Genomic DNA, 19,773 nt, shown 5'->3' with positions numbered 1-19,773 from the left:
CTCTTATAGTGACACCACCACACGAATGAGCGCGGTCCAGTTTGAGATGATGGAGTAAGCATGCTCATCCCTAATTATTCATACACTTTAACCTGCAATAAAATAAAAACTAGCCTGGTATAGAAACATTCACACCCCTCAGTGTTGTCATGGAGATATGACCTAAACATACAGACTTGAATGTTTTTTAGTACCAGGCCTTAAACAGGTTTAATGATGCTGTGAAAACAACCTGTCTAACAAGGGGGTCAATGAGAAGCTGCTCTGTTGTGCAAACTACTCCTAGTGGACACTCGGAGAACTGCAGTTTTTGGTATTGGATCAACCAGGAAGTCGCTGTGGTGGTGGTGGTGGGGGGGTTCACAACTAAATAGATAATCTCCGTCATCCATTAAATCAGTAACAAACCCGTTTGATTCCCATCAATATCGTCGTTACGAATTGATTTCAGGCAGCATTGCGGGCGCCTTCATCTTCTGGGGTCCTGAGTGTAAAATACGCGGAAGTGACAGGCGGAAGGAGCCTCGACGGAAGCGGTTTGTTCTGTCAAAGGGAAGGAAAAAATCTAGCAGAATTTGACCCAAAGAGGTTTTTATCCCACCAAACAGGCACCGATCAGCCCCTTCTCTCCTCCACACCGGTGTCCGCTGCGATGATCCTGTTAGAAATCAACAACCGTATCATAGAAGAGACGCTGTCGTTGAAGTTCGACGGCGCATCAAACGGGTGAGAAATCGCTCGTTACACCTGAGCTAACGATGCTAACGTCAGCTAGCTTCCCCTTTAGCGTCTTTACTGGACGTGGTGGCTGCGTTTAATGGTGTAGAGGGGGTTTAGGGTGCAGCTGATACGCGTTTGCAGCTCTGCACAAGTCACATATGTGGTCGTTTTTGTCGTGAAAACGCTTAAACACACACGGAGGTATCCTGCCGATCCGCCGGGACTGGTTTGCCTGAAGCTGGGGTGTGTCTGCACGGGCGGTGCTGTGCCACTGCCACAATTTGTAACCCCTATTATTGTTTTTTTTTTTTTTTTATTTAATTATTAATCTCCTGTTATGGTGAAAAAACAAGATAATAAAGGTTATTTTGCCACCACTGACCGGAAACATATGATATATATATTTAATTTAAGGAGTAAGGTTGTTGACACGTCAGGTGTTTCTGTTTTTGTTTGCATTTTAATGAATGTAATTATTTATACATTTAGAAACACATTTTGGCGTTGTGCATAACTCTGGAACATGTCAGAAAAGCAATGTTTATATTACATCTATTTAATAATAAAATAATAATAATAATAAACGCATTTGAACAAGACAGCGCTGGTAATATTAGTATTTGTTTATTTGTTCCGAACACGTAAAGACATAAATATAAATAAAAAACAACAACAACAAATTGAAATATAAAATCATGAGGCCAAATCGCCTGTATAATGTTAACGTCTTGAGTTTCCACCTTTTATAATGGCAAACACTTGCACCGTCGCCCCTTTCCCCCACTTCCGCATTCCTGTAGTCAAGCTGAGTCAAGTCCGCTCCTGGAGCATGCGCAGTGTGCACTTCGGACAAGCTGCTGCAGCATCCTCCTGTTAGAAGTATTCATTTATAACTCACTGGACACCCCTGAATAGTGGTCTGCTGGTATAATAAAAGATGATCATGTCAAAGGTGATTCATTAAAGCACAAAATATGAATGTTTATGGTTTGAAGTCCCAAAGATTTTAGACAGAAAAAAACAACATTTGGACCAAAACAGAAAGTTTTAGCTTGAAATCAGAGTAACTGGTTTGTGACCACGTACAAGTCCAGACAGATGGCAGTCCGACAGAGTTCTGGGTCTGTTTGACGACCCTGCCTGTTAGAAGGTTTCGTTGCCACTGCGTGATTGCTGGATAAATACTGTAAATATTCTTATTTTTATAGATGGTGCATCTTACTGCTGCTCATGGAGGAATTGTAAATCATAAATAAGTCATATAGTGTGGTCTAGACCTACTCTACATGTTGGTGTCTTGAGATAACTTTTCTTATAATTTGGCACTATAAATAAAACTGACTTAAATTATTTTTTTGGCGTGGATGCAACCACCATTATTTTCATAATCTATTTGATTTGCAGATTATTTTCCTGATTGATTGACTAATTGTTTAATCTATAAAATGTCAGAGAATAGTAAAAAAAATCCCTTTCCTAAAGCCCAACGTTTTAAAAATACATGTCCTCATGAACAGTGCAAAACCCAATGGTGTTACATTTGCTATTGTATGTTTAGAAGCAGGATGTAGGTAATAATTGGCATTTTTGCTTGAAAGTTGATTTTGCGGTTATGAGGGAAAGATTTACAGTGTCATATAAATGATGTGACATTACAACGTATGACTATTCTCTTTATGCATCTCCTAATTTTATTTTCTCCTTGCAGAACCAAGCCAGAGGCAGTCGATGTGACCTTTGCAGGTGAGATTATATCATATTTTATCTAACAGCTGAATTTATACTGTCTGTAATTCCTGTGAATGTCCTTGTTTAGATCTGACCACATGACTGACTAACAGCTTGGTTGGTTGTCTTTTTAGTGTAATTACATTATTTATATTTACATGTATATATATATATATATATATATATGTTTTCCGATATGAACATATAATGCAGAAGACGATGCTTGAGGTGATCTAGAAATTACTATTTATTATGACTGGAGGTAATACTGTGTTTGGTGCTGCTGTCATCACACCAGTTATCTTCCTATTATGAAATCAACCTGTTGCACACGCTCAGCCCTGCCAGTAATCGCTGCTAGATGACACAGGGGGTTTCAGCTCCCATGTGAAATTGACTGAAATAATCTTACGCACTGACATGAACAGAGGTTGCTAATGAAGGTGGCACAATCGTTCCGTGTACAAAATGTGCCAGTGTGTCAAGTTGCCAGAGGGAGGGAAGGAAGGAAGGAAAGGTGAGGCGGTCGTCCCTCATTAATCACCTGCTGTTCATCTCTGCTGCAGATTTCGATGGCGTCTTGTACCACATCTCAAACCCCAACGGGGACAAGACCAAAGTTATGGTCAGCATCTCCCTGAAGTTCTACAAGGAGCTGCAGGAGCACGGGGCTGACGAGGTACGGCACACAAACGGGAAATGAAGAATCTGGAAAATGTTCCTCTGCGTGCCCAGACACACACAGGGCCTCAAGAAAACTCAGTTCTGTGTGTTTTTTTAAAATTGAAATACCCATTTTCACGTCCCTCAACACAGGTTCACATACTGTAGATAAACAAAATCACAAAATAACAAAAGCTAATGTGTCTGAAAGTCTTGGAAAAATCTTAATGCCTTAATTATGTAATCGTTTAGAGTCTTTTAGGTCTGAAACTTGAGTTTAAACGTCTTTTAAAATGTGATTTTGGTTTGGTTTGTGGTGACAGGTCATGCACAGTTGCTTGCATGACATACTTTAGATTACTATGATAATTACCTCTTGAACTGCAGTCGCTGTGCAAACACGCAGAGCCGCAACAATACAACCATTGTCACTAATACGCAGGAAAGCTGATAAGGTTTTTATCTCAATTTGGTGTCAGGTATTTTTCAAAAAAGCAAAGTTGGGTCCTGATTGCAGTCTACACACACTCACACACACACACATCTCTACCACATGAGCTCTGTTGCCATGTAAGGAAGAAAGCAGCTGCTGAGGCCTGTGGCAGAAACAGGAAGTGAGCTTGTGTGACTCACCCCAGGCGAGGAAGTGCTGACTGTGAACAGCAGCCACTGTGTGTGTGTGTATGAAGGTCTTGGCTGCCGTCCAGCGACTTCCCTCCTTGCTCCCTAAAACTCAAGAGCAGAGGGATAAGTGAATGGTTCGGCAGCGCTGCATTCACTTACTCAGCCTCTGAAAAGTCTATTTAGAAACAGTCAGGGGAGGGAGGGGTGAGTGTTCTCACATATTCTGATCCGGTTTTTACTTGACGTATGTTGCTTCGCTGCTCAAATAAAAAAGAGGAAGAACACAACATACTACACTCTGTCCGATGTTTACAACTGGTGGCGGATTATCACCATACCACAGTTTGATTTGCATATATCCGCGGCGTCTACATTCATTCCGCAATGACAGGTATCCATTAGAGAGGAGGCCCCCGTGCTGTTGAATTACACACATAGTTCCAGCCTTTTGTTGTACGGCGAGTTTGTTTCTTTTTATTTCTGCTGTCTCCTCTTGAACCGCCGGCTTTGTCTCGGGGGATTCCCACAGGCTACGGAAATCACTGTAGTGTTAAAATATTTGAATGTCAAAGGATGGCTTTAAAATGACCAGTTAAACACAAGAAAGCACCTAATCACCAGTCTCCCTAACTCAAGGGACTCTTCTCTATTTCAGCATCAAAGTAGCAGCACCGGGGTCTACCTCCGGAGCTTTATCACGCAAAACATACAAGATCTTAAATCAGTGTCCAGGTTTTTACACTTCTGCTTCCCTGTATTCATTCATTCATCTTCAACGGCTTATCCCGGGGTCGGGGTCTCAGGGGGGCTGGAGCCGATCCCAGCTGACATTGGGCGTGAGGCGGGTCCACCCTGGACAGGATGCCAGTCTATCATAGGGCACATAGAGACAAACAGGGACAGACAGCCATTCACACCTAAGGGCAATTTTTAGAGTCATCAATGAACCGAACACGTGCATGTCTTTTGGATTACATGTATTTCCTGTGACCTGAGATTTACATTTTAGACCTTTAAGCTCCTATTCTTTTACCTTTGTGTTGTGGTTATTCTGTGTTTGGACAAGTGCGATGCAATTAAAGGTCATATTTCTGATTACAGCTTCTCAAGAGGGTCTATGGGAATTTCCTGGTTTCAACAGAGGCTGGTAAGTTCTCACAAAGTTACCGTTTGCTTGGGATTGTTAGACTGCGTACATCGGGTCAGTTTTAAGATCCCTGCACCACGTCGCAGCCACTTTGTTCCTCATTTCTACAGCATCTTTTCCCAGTATCTGTTGTCTCACTTGTTCCTGTAAAAGGAAACTGTCAAGTGAGAAGTAGTGTTGATTTTGTACAATCTCTAATCCTCATCGCTCCATTTCTGTTTGGTTTCCTCCAAGGCTACAACGTGTCCCTCCTCTACGACCTGGAAGCGCTACCGGCCAATAAAGACGAGGTCGTCCACCAGGCGGGGATGCTCAAGAGGAACTGCTTCGCCTCGGTTTTTGAAAAGTACTTCAAGTTCCAGGAAGAGGGCAAAGAGGGCGAGAAGAGGGCCGTGGTCCACTACAGAGAGGATGAGTCCATGTACGTGTGGGGGAGACTTTGAAAGCTTTCACTTACGGGTGTCTAATAGAGGCAGAAGTTAAGAGTTGGTCCAATTCCTTTATGTGGACGGTGTCTTTTAGTTTGAGAAACATGATATACAGTATATAAAATGTGACCAAGTTGGCATATTAAATAATAACAGGTCGATCATGGCTCTGCTGCCTTTAATGGTACACATCTAAAAGAATATTTGCAGCCCTGTGGATTGATACAATTCTCTAGTAGCTCTCTCCCGTATTGGAAACTGTATTTATCTCTCATTTTAACCTTTGATGCGTTCGTTCTACCGCAGGTATCTGGAGGCCAAGAAAGACAGAGTGACGGTGGTGTTCAGCACGGTGTTCAAAGACGACGACGACGTCATCATCGGCAAAGTCTTCATGCAGGTGCGTGAGGGCGACACTCGCACATGAAGTGAGGTAGACTGAAGCAAGCTAGTCGACAAGCCGGTGGCAAAACGGCTGAGAGTTAAACCGAATCAAAACCCAGTATCGGCTCTGTCCATTCAGCTCAGTAAAAATGAGCTTTTCTTCCTTAATTTCTATCTAGTGTCACTTCCTCAAAAAGCACAATAGAAATAGCTCCTGTATCTATTTATATGGTGTGACCACAAGGCTGATGAAGTAAGAGCGTAGCATTAATGTAGTGCCCTTACTTGTTCTGTGCGTAGGAGTTCAGAGAGGGTCGGCGAGCCAGCCACACAGCCCCCCAGGTGCTGTTCAGCCACAGGGAGCCCCCGCTGGAGCTGAAGGACACAGACGCCACTGTCGGGGACAACATTGGATACATCACTTTTGGTCAGTACCTGTTAAGAGTTGGTTGAGGCTCTGCTACTATAATCATTTACCTAATCTGATACTCATGTGTGTATGTGCACTGTTCTATGATGTTCTCAGTGCTGTTCCCGCGTCACACCAATGCCAATGCCAGAGACAACACCATCAACCTCATCCACACCTTCAGGGACTACCTGCACTACCACATAAAGTGCTCCAAGGTGAGTTGAACTGAACCAGAACCAAAACATTAGAAACAATCTATAGCAGGGCTGCCCAACCCTGCTCCTGGAGGGCCACTGTCCTGCATGTTTTTGGGTTCCTCTCTGCTCCAACACACCTGAATCTAATGATGTGCTCGTTATCAAGCAGCTGAAGCTCGTCACAGGTGTAAGTGTGTGTAAGAGCAGGGAGAAACCTAAAACATGCAGGACAGTGGCCCTCCAGGAGCAGGGTTGGGCTGCCCTGATTGAGAGTTTGAGGCTTCAGCACCTGTCGAACGCTCACGCCACGCACTAAGTCTGCTTTAATCACAGGCTACAAACAAGTCATAGTCCTCCTCTGTCAGGGAGGGTTCAGTTCCATCCTCTTTCTCCAAAATTGAAAGCCAGTCATGCACAGATGAGATCAAACAAAGGGCCTGATCAGTGTTCATACGGGCTTTTAAGGAAGTCTGTGGGCGTTTATGTACACAAAAAAAGACATCCTTCAAATGGACTCGACTGTAAACCCTAATCAGAGCCACTGTTTGGATGACTCACGTGTCAGAGGCGTGTGTCAGTCTGCAGATAATAGAATTGTATGATGAATGTTTTTGCCTCAGACAGCCGGGAGTCTGCGTGGGCGATGATACTCTGTCGAAACAACCGTTTGAAATTGTCTTAAGATACTGAAACACAAAATGGTGACGCGTGAATCTCTGTGTCCGATGAATGAACAATGTCTGCACTCTGTTCGCGCTCATGCCTAACGTCATCTCCTCCACAGGCCTACATTCACACGCGCATGAGGGCCAAGACGTCAGACTTCCTCAAGGTGCTGAACCGCGCTCGCCCCGACGCCGAGAAGAAGGAGATGAAGACCATCTCGTGAGTAGCCTCTGCTCCGTTGACACCCGCCGCTCGTTTTACACACCGCTGCTCAGATTCAGGTGGTTAACCGCAACGTGCAGCGCCAGGAATCCGTGTTCAAATCCGAATTTAGGATTTCCATCCAATTATTTTTTATTTGAGCTTCATTTAACAGACTTTATTTAATTTAATAGCTCCTTAACCAGTGTTTCCAGCCTCATCTCTGCCCGTTGCACTGATCTCAATTAGTAATGTTCACGCACTGTGAGCATGGTTATGTCTGTGGGACTGTTTTTTCAGTTAGAAGGAAATGAAAATGCAGAGATGGTGTATTATCTTAAAGCTAAATCTGGATCTATTTTTCCTTTCGTGTGTGTTTTCCAGGTGTGTTCGCTCCCACTGTTTTTAGTGTTTGAAGTGAGTCAGGGAGGAATTTTTACAACAGCGGCACAGACGGTGTTTTTTAGCTTTTAGCGCTGAAATAATTGTGAAATATATATATATCGTCTGAAGCACGGAGACTGTTTGTTCTGTGGTTAACGTGTAACACGGATAAGTAGTTTCGGAGAGGCCGAAACGTTTCACGGGAATTCTGGGATTGGCAAAAGACGTCAGCTAAGAAATTCTCAGGAATGTAGAACGGAGGAGGAGGAGGAGGTGTCATCACACGAGTATCACTATCTAACTGTCTAACTGCCGAGTATGCCCACAGATTAAAGGCATATTACAGTGGTTTACGTGCTGTCAGCCAAAGAGATTAACGATTCTGTTAACACCTTGTTTTAATACGTACAAGGTAACAGTCTGTTCTGTTTCCTGGTTCAGCTACTTTAAGGGCCGTCCACACGAACGCAGGGACTTTGGAAACTGCGTGTTTCTCTGCACGGTTCGGCCTTTCATCCACGCGTCACCGCAGTCGTGGGCTCCTGAGAACGGAGCCTGAGTCCAGGGTGAACTTTCAGCAGTCATGTGTGGATAGGAAAACCGAGGAAAACAGAGGAAAACTGCAATTTCTTGTCGATATTGTTTGACATCACACTGTGCGACGGCACACAGTCAGTCGTATCCATGCAGACGTGTGGAGCGCTCTAGACGTGACCAGCTTCAAAACTACCCGTGTTCGCGTGGACTAGGACATAGAAAAATGACAGATACATATGCAGTGATCTGGGATTTTAGAGTAGGACACAGATGTTAGAGGTGAAACGTTCACTGATTACTGATGTGGCCGCCGATGTAGCGCATTTATAAGGCTGGGAATGAAATTCACCTTATTTCCAAGTGGACTTCGCGCAAATTTAATAATAAAACATTTAACACAATGCATACAATGAATTACTTTGTCAAACAATTCTATAAATGCCAAGAAATTATAGACTAAATAAAAGAAACCTTCTCAGTCTCAGTCAAATTCTAAGTAAGGATGCCGGCTTGGATCGGCTCAGGCCCCTTGCGACCCCGACAGGGACAAGCGGTTGAAGATGAATGAATGAAAACAGACTCATGACACTTCTTGTAATCAGCCCGAGCATCTTTACGTGTTTTGTAAAAATAGTTCTCACATCGGCACATATCAGAAAACACACACTGGCCGACAGATCTATTATAACGTATCTAGTGTTGGTTTTACGAGAAACGCTCAGAAAGCAAATCCACCTGTTCCTAAAATCTTTTCTGTTTGACTTCTCAGTGGAAAGACCTTCTCCCGTTGAGGCTGACCCCCCCTATCCCGCCCCCCCTCACCAGAGAAACCCAAACCCCCGTGGACACGCTCAAATGCGTGTAACACCGGGACTCAACGCCACATCGGACAGGACTCCAGGACGCCTCCAAACGCCCCCGCCCGGCCCCCAAACGTGTCCAGTCTCTCTTTTTTTTTTTTTTTTGTTTGAATGAATAATAATGTTGGCTCTACTTAGGAAAAGCTCCAGATAAATGGGAAAAAGGGCATTCCTTGCTTTGCGTAGTTAAAGAGAATTATTAGTCCTATATAAATATATATATGAAAAAAATTGACATTTTTGATACGATATCTTTTACTCCATTTGGTACTCTTGCTTGCCCCTCAACATGAATATCCATGTATTGGATGATTCCCACCCCCCCTTTCTCCCCTCCCTCTCTGTGCTGTCGTGTCGTCTGTACCATTGTCATTTGAAAGAATAAAATAAATCACTTACAAAAAAAAAGCATCACTCTGGTCGTACTGTGTTGATTCTGTGACTCTTGTGTAACTGCTTAGGTGTCCCAGAACCTTCTCCCTTTAGATTTACTCTCATACTTATTCTGTTGACAATTTTACAGGTTAAAGCAAACAAATGCGTAGAAAATAAGATGTATGAACGTGTACTGTCTCCTGGAAATCCTTTACCTTGGTTTTGAAAGTGTCAAAGCCTTTCTTCAAAGCAAAAGACGCGAACACACTGAACAAACTCATAAAGAAGGCAGGGTGTGATGTTGGCTCTAAGCTCGTCACCCTGGAGGAGGTGGTGGAGCACAGGATGCAAAACTGCTGATGATCATGGACAATGTCTCTCATCCCCTCCATGAAACCCTGGACGAGCTTCAGAGCAGCTTCAGCAGCAGATTCATCTAACCTCGCTGCTTAAAGAACGCCACAGGAAATCATTCCTACCTGCTGCCGTCAGACTCTACAACGCTGCACAACAACGCTGAGCGACACTCAGGGAATTAACTCACACTACTCAAAGTGACCTATCACTGACATGCACCTTATCTCACTTCCACATTAAAATCCACATAGCACATTTTAATATAGTAATTTATCTGCGATACTGTACTTCTATTTTATTGTTGTTCATATTTTGTATTTTATATTTTATCTTATTTTTAGTACTTCTGATTGCTCTGTACCTCTGCTACGATGACCTAAATTCCCCTCGGGGATAAATAAAGTTATCTATCTATCTATCTATCTAATTTGGTTTAAAGGCTTTAAAAAATCTATTTTACCACAATTTATTTAGAAGCTTTCTTGTGTAAACGTCTAAAGTTCCTGGTCCTTTTGTTTGATGCACGACAAAACCCTGTGTTGGTTGGGAACCATCCTCCTTCAACCATCCTTGAGCTCCATCACTTCTTTATCATTTTAAAACCGCTGCTCCTTTGCGTTGAAAGGAGCCAGTTGAGGTGGTTCAGGATCATCTAGTAAGGATGAACCCTGGGCGCCTCCCTAGGGAGGTGTTCCAGGCACGTCCAGCTGGGAGGAGGCCTCAGGGAAGACCCAGGACCAGGTGGAGAGATTAGATCTCCACACTGGCCTGGGAACGCCTCAGGATCCCCCAGTTAGAGCTGGTTAATGTGGCCCGGGAAAGGGAAGTTTGGGGTCCCCTGCTAAAGCTGCTGCCCTCCCGACCCGACCCCCGATAAGTGGATGAAGATGAATATAAATAAAGGGCGCTAATGACATTTAGGATTATTAAAGTGTTTTGGCAGTTTTCCTTAAGTCTCTTTCTGAAGTTCTTAACATGTAAATCATCAGCTGATGCTTCTTCCTGCTCCTTTTCAAACATACAAAGGGTTTTAATGACTAGTGCTTCAAGTGTAATATAGTTTTCACATGTTCATGATCTGTTCAGTTTACATATGCTTAATCTACAGTAAATACACATTTGCATTCATACCAACTACCCTTGGATGCTTCAAACGTTAATAGTTCACCCTATAGTGAGCTATCAGTTTTGTCTAAATCATGAAATATGAAAAAGCTCCCTGCTCCAGAATGACTTTATCTTGTGATCATTAAAGTACATTGTATGAAAGTAAAAGAGTATTTTACTAAAAACCACGTGTATGTATGTGCATGTATCAGAGTGAGTAAAGGAAACCGTGCTCAGCGACTTTCTTTCCCAATCAAACTTTTATTCACTGAAAACTGGAGTCGATTTACAGCTTTGGCAGCGACAGCAAGGAAACAGCTTGATATGATAGGATGAAAATAATCAGGCTTTGGCCGCTTCACCCTCTTTCTTGGGCTTTTCGTCTTCATTCTCAGAGGAGGAGGAAGAAGAGGAAGAGGAAGAGGAGGAGGAAGAAGAAGAAGAGGAGGAGGAAGAAGAAGAGGATGAACGCTTCTTATTTTTCTTGGTTTTTTTCTTTTTGCTTGGCGCAGCTGGAGCTGCTGCATTGTCAACGGCAACCTTCTCATCCTTGAGGTCTGCTTCAGGGGCTCCAGGAGTGGGATTATCAGAGGGGGAGCTTTGCTGCTTCACGTGGGCTTCTTCTTTCACATCTTCCTCCTGCTCTGGCACCTTATCAAGAGGCTTTTGCTGGGCTGGAAACAATCAGACAAATCAGAGTTTACATCTAAATGTTGATTCTACGATAGAGTCAAGTGACTACGTTATCTTTTCTCCGATCATTACGTTTCTGATTCATGTGCAGTGTTAAAATCAGGTGTGATTTCATGCAGTTACAGGGTGCAATGTGACAGCAACAGTTGGGTGCAGTTTAGTGACACGATCGGGAATCATTGGACATTGCGGGGAAGACGCTTTATTTGCTTTCTGGTGCAGGTTGGTACCAATCTTGTCATCTCCCTTTTGGCAAGGAAGCACATGTTTCTCCAAAGTATTCATTCAAGAGGTGATTTGCAGGTTAGAGATCAGCTTTAACTCTGCATGTTGATCTCTTTCCTGTTGGAAATGAGCCAATTAAAAAGCCTCTAACCCAGGTCTTTCTTTGCAATAGAGATGAACGTTTCAATCAGGTAACAGCACATCTCCATTGCACAATCATGCCGGCGTCTTTGTGATTTTATTTTAAATTGTTTTTCCGGCTGGATCCAGAACTTACCGTTACGCCACGCATCTTCTAAAGAAAACTCCAAGCTGTCGGGGAAGAGGAGGATAAGTATGCCAACCAGTGGGAAACAGGTAAACCATGCTGTTGTTTGTGTTTATGTTAACTAGTTTGACATTTGATCTCACAAGATGAGACCTAAAAAAACACTATAGCCTTTCAGCTAGTGCGACAAAATGGAAGCAAAAAACTGCAGCCATTTCTGGACAAAGTGGTCATTGTCTGTTGTTTTCCACCTCAAGTATTAACTTCATCTGAACCCAACAACATTTCACAGGAGCCAATAGGATGCATCTAAAGCTGTGACATCATACAATCATCATGAAGTGTTTCCTCACCTGTCACTGTCAGGGGACATGCCCTGCATCAGCTGCTGGTAGCTATTGATTTCCGCCTCCAGCTTCATCTTCACACACAGCAGGTTGTTGTTGTTTTCTCCATGGCGCTCGACCTGTTCCCTCACCTCCTTCAGCTCCGCCTCCAGGTCCAGTATCATCTTGTTGAGGGGGGACAGGCGCTGACCGTACTCCACTTTGGTGCTCCTCAGAGCCTCCTCCAGATTGATGATCTGAGAGGAAGACAGATAATGGATTTTTAGCCTCTTTTGGGGTTCCTATCCTCGAATCTAGTTCGTCTTTGGATATTAGACCAAAGGAGACAAGACCAACAGAACACAAGGTAGATCGCTGTGGCGTCACAGGAGCCTGGACCTTTTTAATGTTTATAGTTGTTGACACAAGAGCAGATCCAGGTGGCAGGGAGACAGACGAATAGTTTGTCTGGTTTAAAGTAGCACCTTTACAGTGTAATGATAGGGCATTCAGGAATGCAGGTCAACTTAATCACCTCTGGACGGAAAAGTAAACATTTTAAGATTTTTTTTTGTTTTAAACTTTGTATTTTTACAGAAGTGTGACAGGTGACGCACTGCATGTGAATAGGTTTACGTGTGGTTACCTTGCTGTGCACACTCTGGATCTTAATTTCCATAGACTGCTTCTGTCTCAGCAGCTCCTTGAGTTCGGACTTTGCAGACAGCATGTCCTCGTTGTTTTGAGCCTCCACCACCTCGATGCTGTCAAACTGGAAAAAAGACAGAAATGGTGAGATAAAGAGAAGAGATGGACTGAAGAGAGAAAGAGGAGAAGAAAACAATATACCTTGCTCTGGTACCACTCATCGGTGTCCTTCAGGCTCTTCTTGGCCAACCTGTCGTACTGAAAGCGGATTTTTTCAACGACCTCAGGCAGGTTGGAGTTCTGAGACTCGATCTCCACCTTCACCTCGGAGTTCCTGATCTTCTCACGCAGGACATCCACCTCCTGAAAGAGCCAAAGCTCAAAGTTTCCCTCTGATTTCACATAATACAATTTTCTTATTTGATCTTGAAGTGTGTGTCACCTGTTTGTGCTCCTGATCAAGGCGAGCGAGCTCTTCCTTCACAGAATCAATCTCTTTCCCCGTTTGCACGCAGTTCAGATTGGTGTCCTCGATGGTCTTCACCAGATGCTCCAGGTCTCTTTCTAATATCTTGCGTGCCTTTTTCTCATCGTCCAGCCTGCAGACAGGTGGAGGAGCCCATCAGTGATCCACACAAACACCACTGACTCTTCTAAATTCAACCCCATTTTTTTTTTTTATGTACTCACTTGTTTGTGAAGTCATCGTTCGCCAGTTTGGTGTTGTCAATCTGGAGCAGCAGCTTGGCGTTGTCCTTGGTGATGTCTTTAATCTAAGGAGAGGATTGCATGTGTATTTATTTTTAAATCATTAAAATGAGAACTAAAGTTATTATATACACAAGAGTTTCAAGAAATCAGATGACCAACCTGCTTCTTGAGGTCATCCAGGGGTTCCTCCACCTTATCCCAGGCGCGCCCCTCAGGTGTTTTCCTCTTTGCCAAAATGTCATCAATCTGTTTCTCCAGATCGCTGTTTTCCTTCTCCAGCTGCCGCACCCTGCCCAGGTAGCCGGACAGTCTGTCGTTCAGACCCCGCATTGTTTGCTTGTCGTCCATGGGGGCGGCAGGCGCGGCCGGGGGAGCCGAAGCAGCAGGTGTTGCTTGAGCTGCTTGAGCCACTGGAGCGGAGTCTCTCTCCGTCTCATTACGCAGCACATTGCGCAGCCCCTCGAGGCTTGCCACAGACACCCTGGAGCCCCTTCCCCCTGCTCCACCAAACATACTGGCAGATGTGTTTGAAGGCATGATTGTTGCTGGATGAGAGCGAGCTGACAGCGACAGAGAGCGTTTCAGGCTTGAGAGTCACTTAAAGGATGTGAAGGGTAAAGGTGGGTTTTATACCTGTTTTTTTACACATGAATCCGCCCCAAGCTCTGCCATTGGCTCCTGGTGCCCAGCACCACTCCTGGACAAACTGGTTCACACTCAAAATACAAGTATTTCATGTTGACTTTTTTATTTTTCTCGCTGTGATGTTGCACTTGTCCTCTCTTGATTGGACGCATGCAGAGTTTGGGGGAGGTGATGGGTGGTCCTTGTCCACCTTAAAAGTAGACGATCCAGAGGGCTGCAGGTACACTCACTGCTCACCTGACACTCGGGTCTCATCTCGCTGTCACAAGCTGCAATATGTCGAAACCAAGAGATTACAGCAGCCAGTCCTACTCTCCCGGCAGCACAGGACCCGCCAAGAGCTATGCGAACAATATCGACCCGTCGGGCAAATCCAGGGAGAGGGACGACATGGTTGGACTCAACGACAAGTTTGTCAGGTTGATTGACAAGGTGTGTAAATTATTATTGTTATGACTGTTATTGTTATTATTAGGTTTTAAATAAATAGAAACTGTATTTCCTAATTAATAATAGTCAAAAAACCTTTAAATTATAAGATTTCGTGCATTTTATTTGTCCCTCTCTCTTCTGTGTTGGGTTATAAATATTCTAATTAATGAATATAATACAATCTTTTTCATTCATTCTTTAGATGTTCTTGTTATTTACTCTATTTGATGCATTCATTTGCTTTACCACCCACTCACTGGGACCTGTACAGTTCAGAGTTAACCCTAAATAAGCCTTAAATGAGTGTAATGTAATATTTGTAAAACCTGTCTCCGCTCCTGGAGCATGACTTGTATTGAATAGCACGGACTCTCAGCCTGCTGTAGTATATTCTGTGACCCGGGGCCATGCAAAGTGTCTCCTTCTGCAAGCTCCACTTCATGTAAACAACACTGCAGGTGCATGTCGGGCGCCATCTTGTGGATATGTTTCGAGTCTGAGGCCTGTAAGGCTCAACTCAAACTGAATGAAATACATATATGGACTCAGTGAAGTGTGTTTTATAGTAAACCGGGTGAAACTAATACACACAGTTCCGTTTTAGCTTGAAAACCGGCTTTGACATAATGTCGTTTCGCATTTTAACACAGTTTAACGCAGGTGAGAGTGTGTTTGGTACGTACCTGTTCTCCCCAGGCTGCTGTGACAGGTTCAAACATTTGTTTCGGACGCTTTCATGTTTGCTAATCTCCTCAGAAACATGTCTGAGTTCAGGCAAGCCTGTTCTTCTAACCCTGGACACAAACACAGACAAGAAGTAACAACAAAATAAAGAAATTAACGTCTGCCGGGTTCAAGCAACGGACTTTAGCAACAACCAATCAAATTGCAGCTGGGCATTTGTAGGCAATCAGCTCTGCGCATGCGCACTGCTGTTTTCTCACACCTGCTAATTACACTTGACCTCTGGTTTTAAAACTATTTATAAATGAGTTTATAAGCCTTAAATTAAAGCATAATATTGATTATTATATTATTTTTTAATCTAATGCATCGATCCAGACATTTTGTTTGTGTCTGTTTCTTTTCTTTTAACCTTTCCCCCAAGTGAGACGACGAAGATGTAAAAAACCAGACGAATAAATACATATGTTACTTTTTAAGTTACAGATATATGGAGCGTGGAAAAGAAACAATCCACATCGTATTAACATGTCTCACTTAGCATCTACCTACACACTTATAGTGATTTACTTGATACCATCTCAGGGTATAATCATTTATTTCATTTGGTTTGAACAGGCCTTTGTCCGTGTCTCTGTCTTAGGTGAAACATCTGGAGGATGAGAACAAAAAGCTTGACACGAAGCTGAAGATCCTCAAGGATCAGGAGGACTACGAGGGGAAAATCGAGGACATTGTGAAGCATCTGGAGAACGAGATGGAGCAGCAGGTGGAGACTTTGTTCAGTGACAACGAGAAACTGCAGGCCGAGCTGCTCAAGAGCCAGGACCAGCTGCTGGACACCAAGAGGAAGTCAGTGGGGCCCACTAAACCCCTGCAGTACTTTACTTTATTCAATGACAAAACAAAGACACATACCAGTTTCTATTTGTTTCAGGTATGAGGATGAGTTTTCAAAAAAATCTGAGGTGGAGAACGACTTTATCATCAAGAAGAAGGTACTGTCAGCTTCCTGTCATTCAATTATCTAGAAAAATCAGAAACTGATACGTTCTTTAACTCTCTAGGTTTGAAAAACATTACGGTATGGAGAATTTTAGGCACCTTTTTGTATTGTATTTGCTTGTGGATTGAACTGGCAATATGATATTTTGAAGCAATTGCCACACGTATGTATGTGTTTAATGTGTGTGATAGGACGTAGATGAAGGTCACTTGAAGGCAGTGGATCTGGTTCTGGAGCTGGAGGACCTGATGGGAAAACTGGACTTCCTCAGGGTTGGCTATGATGAGGTAATGAAGATGATCTGCTCCGTCAAGCTATTACTTGTTGGTGTGATTTCTGGGAGATCTTAATTTAAAATAAAAGAAGTAAATTTAAAAAGAATATGGTTGCCCCCCCTGCAGGAGATCAAGGAGCTGGAGTCACAGGTCCAGAACGAGACGGTGGTCTTACGTGACAACAGCAAACGGTCCCTGGACATGGACCAGATCGTTGAGGGTTTCAAGAATCAGTATGCCAACATGGCCGCCCGCAGCAGGGAGGAAGCCGAGCACTGGAACCAGAAAAAGGTGAGGAGAAGGGGTATTATACCCCGCAGCTTTCTTCCAGCAGCTCCTTACAGTTACCAATAGACCTGGTGAATCGTGTCCCCCCTCTCCCGTTAGATGGATGCCATGGTCTTAAATGCAGGGCAGCATGAGCAGGAAGTGCGTGATTTAAGGAGGGAGATCTCAGACCTGATGCGCCACATCCAGAGGCTCAACGGGGACCTGGAGTCTCTCACAAGGAAGGTTGTGATCACACAGAAAAACCCTCCCAGAGTACAGGCCTCCACCTTCTGCATCCAACCAGATTTCTCTCTGTCACTCGTTTTAGGAAGAGTCCCTGAAGAAGAACATCAATGACATGAGGACAGAGGGCGACAACAGCCTGAACAAGGCTCGGGTGGACATCGCCCAGCTGGAGGAGGCCTTGAGGCGGGCCAAGCAAGACTTGGCCAGACAGATCCGCGAACACCAGGAGCTGATGAACCTCAAGCTGGCCCTGGACATAGAGATCGCCACCTACCGCAAGCTGCTGGAGGGCGAGGAGCAGAGGTAGGCCGGATCACGTTGCTTATATAAAAATGGACCACAATGCATCTGTGCTCGCACTAACAACTGTCCCTGTACTGTTTCTGCTCCATCTCTGTGAAGAATGAACTGCCTCATGCGCAACGGAGGTGAGAACCATTTTGTCTCTTTTTCTGGTGTGGTCGCTTAGTGGGGATTGTTTATTTTTATTTATTTTTTATCAGACGCTGGACAAATTTGTGTCAGAGTATTTCCAGAACAGCTAAAGCAGGACAGGAGAAGTTTTTGAATGAGCTGGAACACAGGTTCACAATCTTTTCAGCTCGTGAGATGAGAAAAAAACGAGAAACAAAAGATACGATGGTGTAACACCAATGTTTTTGAAATGTTCTCCCATTTGTGCACTGATGAAGCCCAAAATATACCAGAATGCAATGCGGCAAATGTACGCAAAGTAGCAGGTTGTCCACTTAAAACACTGAAAAACACTGAAAAACATCTTTAAACATCTGGCTCAAATATTTCCCTGTCAGGATCTGCATGTTTAACAAGTTGCTCAAAAAAATTCTGGGAAATGTAGGAAATAACCAACTGAGGTAGAGGTAGACAAGGAAGGTGGAGAGGTACACAAAAAACTAAATTTAACATAATTATAACATGTGAAATATATAAAAAAATGGACATGATTGATTGATTGATTCATGTTTTGTGTCCCACTAAAATCAAACCTCTCTTTCGCTCAGATTTCTGAAAACAAAACAACAGCAAACCAATCCAAGTCTTGCGCTCCCATGCAGACGTTCACCTGCCAGAGAGCCCAAAAGCCCCAGAACCCCCCGTTGTACCGGCAGACACGGTAATCCCAGCTGTGTACCCCGCCTCCAAGAAACGCCTGCATATCCGGGTGGAAGTGGCGGCAGGCAAAGTTGTGTCTGAGAGCTCCCACTACACCGAAGACTGATCATCATCACAACTCCGTCCCAAAATGTGAAGTTCAAATGAAATCAAATTAAGAAGAATCAAAAATCATAACTACTACGCTTCCCTTGTGCGCTCTCTGGTGCAGTCTAACAACAGCTTCTTGGCAGGTTGAATGTTTTTAGGAGGCGTGCAGGAGACATTTTGTTTATGTCAAGCAGTTTTTAAAGGTTTTCTTATCTTTGTTTACCGTTGCTCCTGTTCCTGGCACCATCTGTGTCCTTTTTCAGCTTTCTCGCAGTTCTTTATCTCATACCTTTGTGAGCGAAATAAGAATTTGTCTTTCTGACTTTGTAAAGGTTTCTGAACGAAGTGAAAAATGAAAGAAGGAACTCGTTGGATTGAACCGGCATTTGGAGTGTTTCTGTTCTGTTTCACATCTTTATTAATATCAGGAAGGATTTTCACAATGTCTGCTATGATCACAAGAGGTCACATTAAAGGGAAGCAAGCATGGGTGTGTGTGTGTGTGTGGGGGGGGGGGGGGGGTAGCTGCTGCAGGCTTGAAATGGTCATGTTTACTGTTTGGGGGACAAGTGTTTGCAATGGAATACAATTAATAAATAAAGCATCACGAACAATATGTCTGCTCTCTTTTTCTTTCATGCACAGACACACACACACACAGACACACACACACACACATGTATAGTATAGTCTTAATCTGACACATTAACGAGACCTTTCATATGTTCACTGTGTGTTTCCCAGGGTCAGTATGTTGAGACGACCCACCCTCAGCTTATAGTTTCCGTGTGTTATACTCGTTGAAACCCGAAGCCTCAAATTTGCAGGCAAGACTCAACAGTGGCTGTACGGATTTTTTACCATTTCAACTGCATTTGAAACATCCGTATCCATTTGTTCTTTTATGATCAGAACTGTGAAGCTACCTTTCATCAAACTCATACAGTGTTAGTTTATATCAAGGGACATACGACCCTGGGAAACAGCAGGGTCATCCCTATGCTGCCTGGGTCCTGTGTTCCCCGGTCGCATAAGCCTCTACCTTTGCGGATATAATTCCGTACTTTGTTAGAGCTAGAGGTCACGGTTACGGTTATGGTGACGGTCAGGGTTAGAGGGTAGTGTTAGAGTCTCCATAAGCCTATTTGCAGGGTAATTCGGCAATAACAGAATAAATAACAGACCGGGGAACATCGGACCCTTTCTGTGAAAAGCGGGGAACATCGGACCCTTTCTGTGAAACGCGGGGAACATCGGCCCTTTTTTTTGTTCCTCTGTCACATGAAAAACTGGGAACATAGGAGCCGTGGAACATAGGTACGCTCCCGAA

At 43.8% G+C, this 19,773-nt stretch overlaps 3 protein-coding genes across 3 annotated transcripts; 2 read left to right on the top strand and 1 right to left on the bottom strand.

The window, feature by feature from the left end:
- Window positions 1-519: 519 nt before the first annotated feature.
- On the top strand, window positions 520-9,362 carry arpc2 (actin related protein 2/3 complex, subunit 2). Its single transcript, XM_083937803.1, has 10 exons — window positions 520-726; window positions 2,429-2,463; window positions 3,015-3,127; window positions 4,837-4,882; window positions 5,117-5,303; window positions 5,617-5,710; window positions 5,995-6,121; window positions 6,221-6,321; window positions 7,088-7,188; window positions 8,861-9,362. The coding sequence occupies exons 1-10, from the start codon at window positions 653-655 to the stop codon at window positions 8,880-8,882; spliced, it is 900 nt and encodes a 299-aa protein (XP_083793929.1). The 5' UTR covers window positions 520-652; the 3' UTR covers window positions 8,883-9,362.
- A 1,770-nt stretch (window positions 9,363-11,132) lies between these two features.
- On the bottom strand, window positions 11,133-14,198 carry LOC310964737 (keratin, type I cytoskeletal 18-like; the record flags this gene model as incomplete). Its single annotated transcript, XM_083937996.1, has 8 exons — window positions 11,133-11,464; window positions 11,986-12,020; window positions 12,330-12,559; window positions 12,949-13,074; window positions 13,152-13,313; window positions 13,393-13,549; window positions 13,641-13,723; window positions 13,821-14,198. 8 exons carry the CDS (start codon window positions 14,196-14,198, stop codon window positions 11,133-11,135), a joined length of 1,503 nt encoding a protein of 500 aa, XP_083794122.1.
- A 384-nt stretch (window positions 14,199-14,582) lies between these two features.
- LOC310964612 (keratin, type II cytoskeletal 8-like) lies at window positions 14,583-17,526 on the top strand (the record flags this gene model as incomplete). Its single annotated transcript, XM_083937802.1, has 7 exons — window positions 14,583-14,738; window positions 16,066-16,274; window positions 16,360-16,420; window positions 16,620-16,715; window positions 16,830-16,994; window positions 17,091-17,216; window positions 17,302-17,526. 7 exons carry the CDS (start codon window positions 14,583-14,585, stop codon window positions 17,524-17,526), a joined length of 1,038 nt encoding a protein of 345 aa, XP_083793928.1.
- Window positions 17,527-19,773: the final 2,247 nt, after the last annotated feature.

Source organism: Echiichthys vipera (genome assembly GCF_963691815.1).
Source record: "Echiichthys vipera genome assembly, chromosome: 23".
NCBI lineage: Eukaryota > Metazoa > Chordata > Actinopteri > Perciformes > Trachinidae > Echiichthys > Echiichthys vipera.
This window is presented reverse-complemented; position numbering and strand designations above follow the sequence as displayed.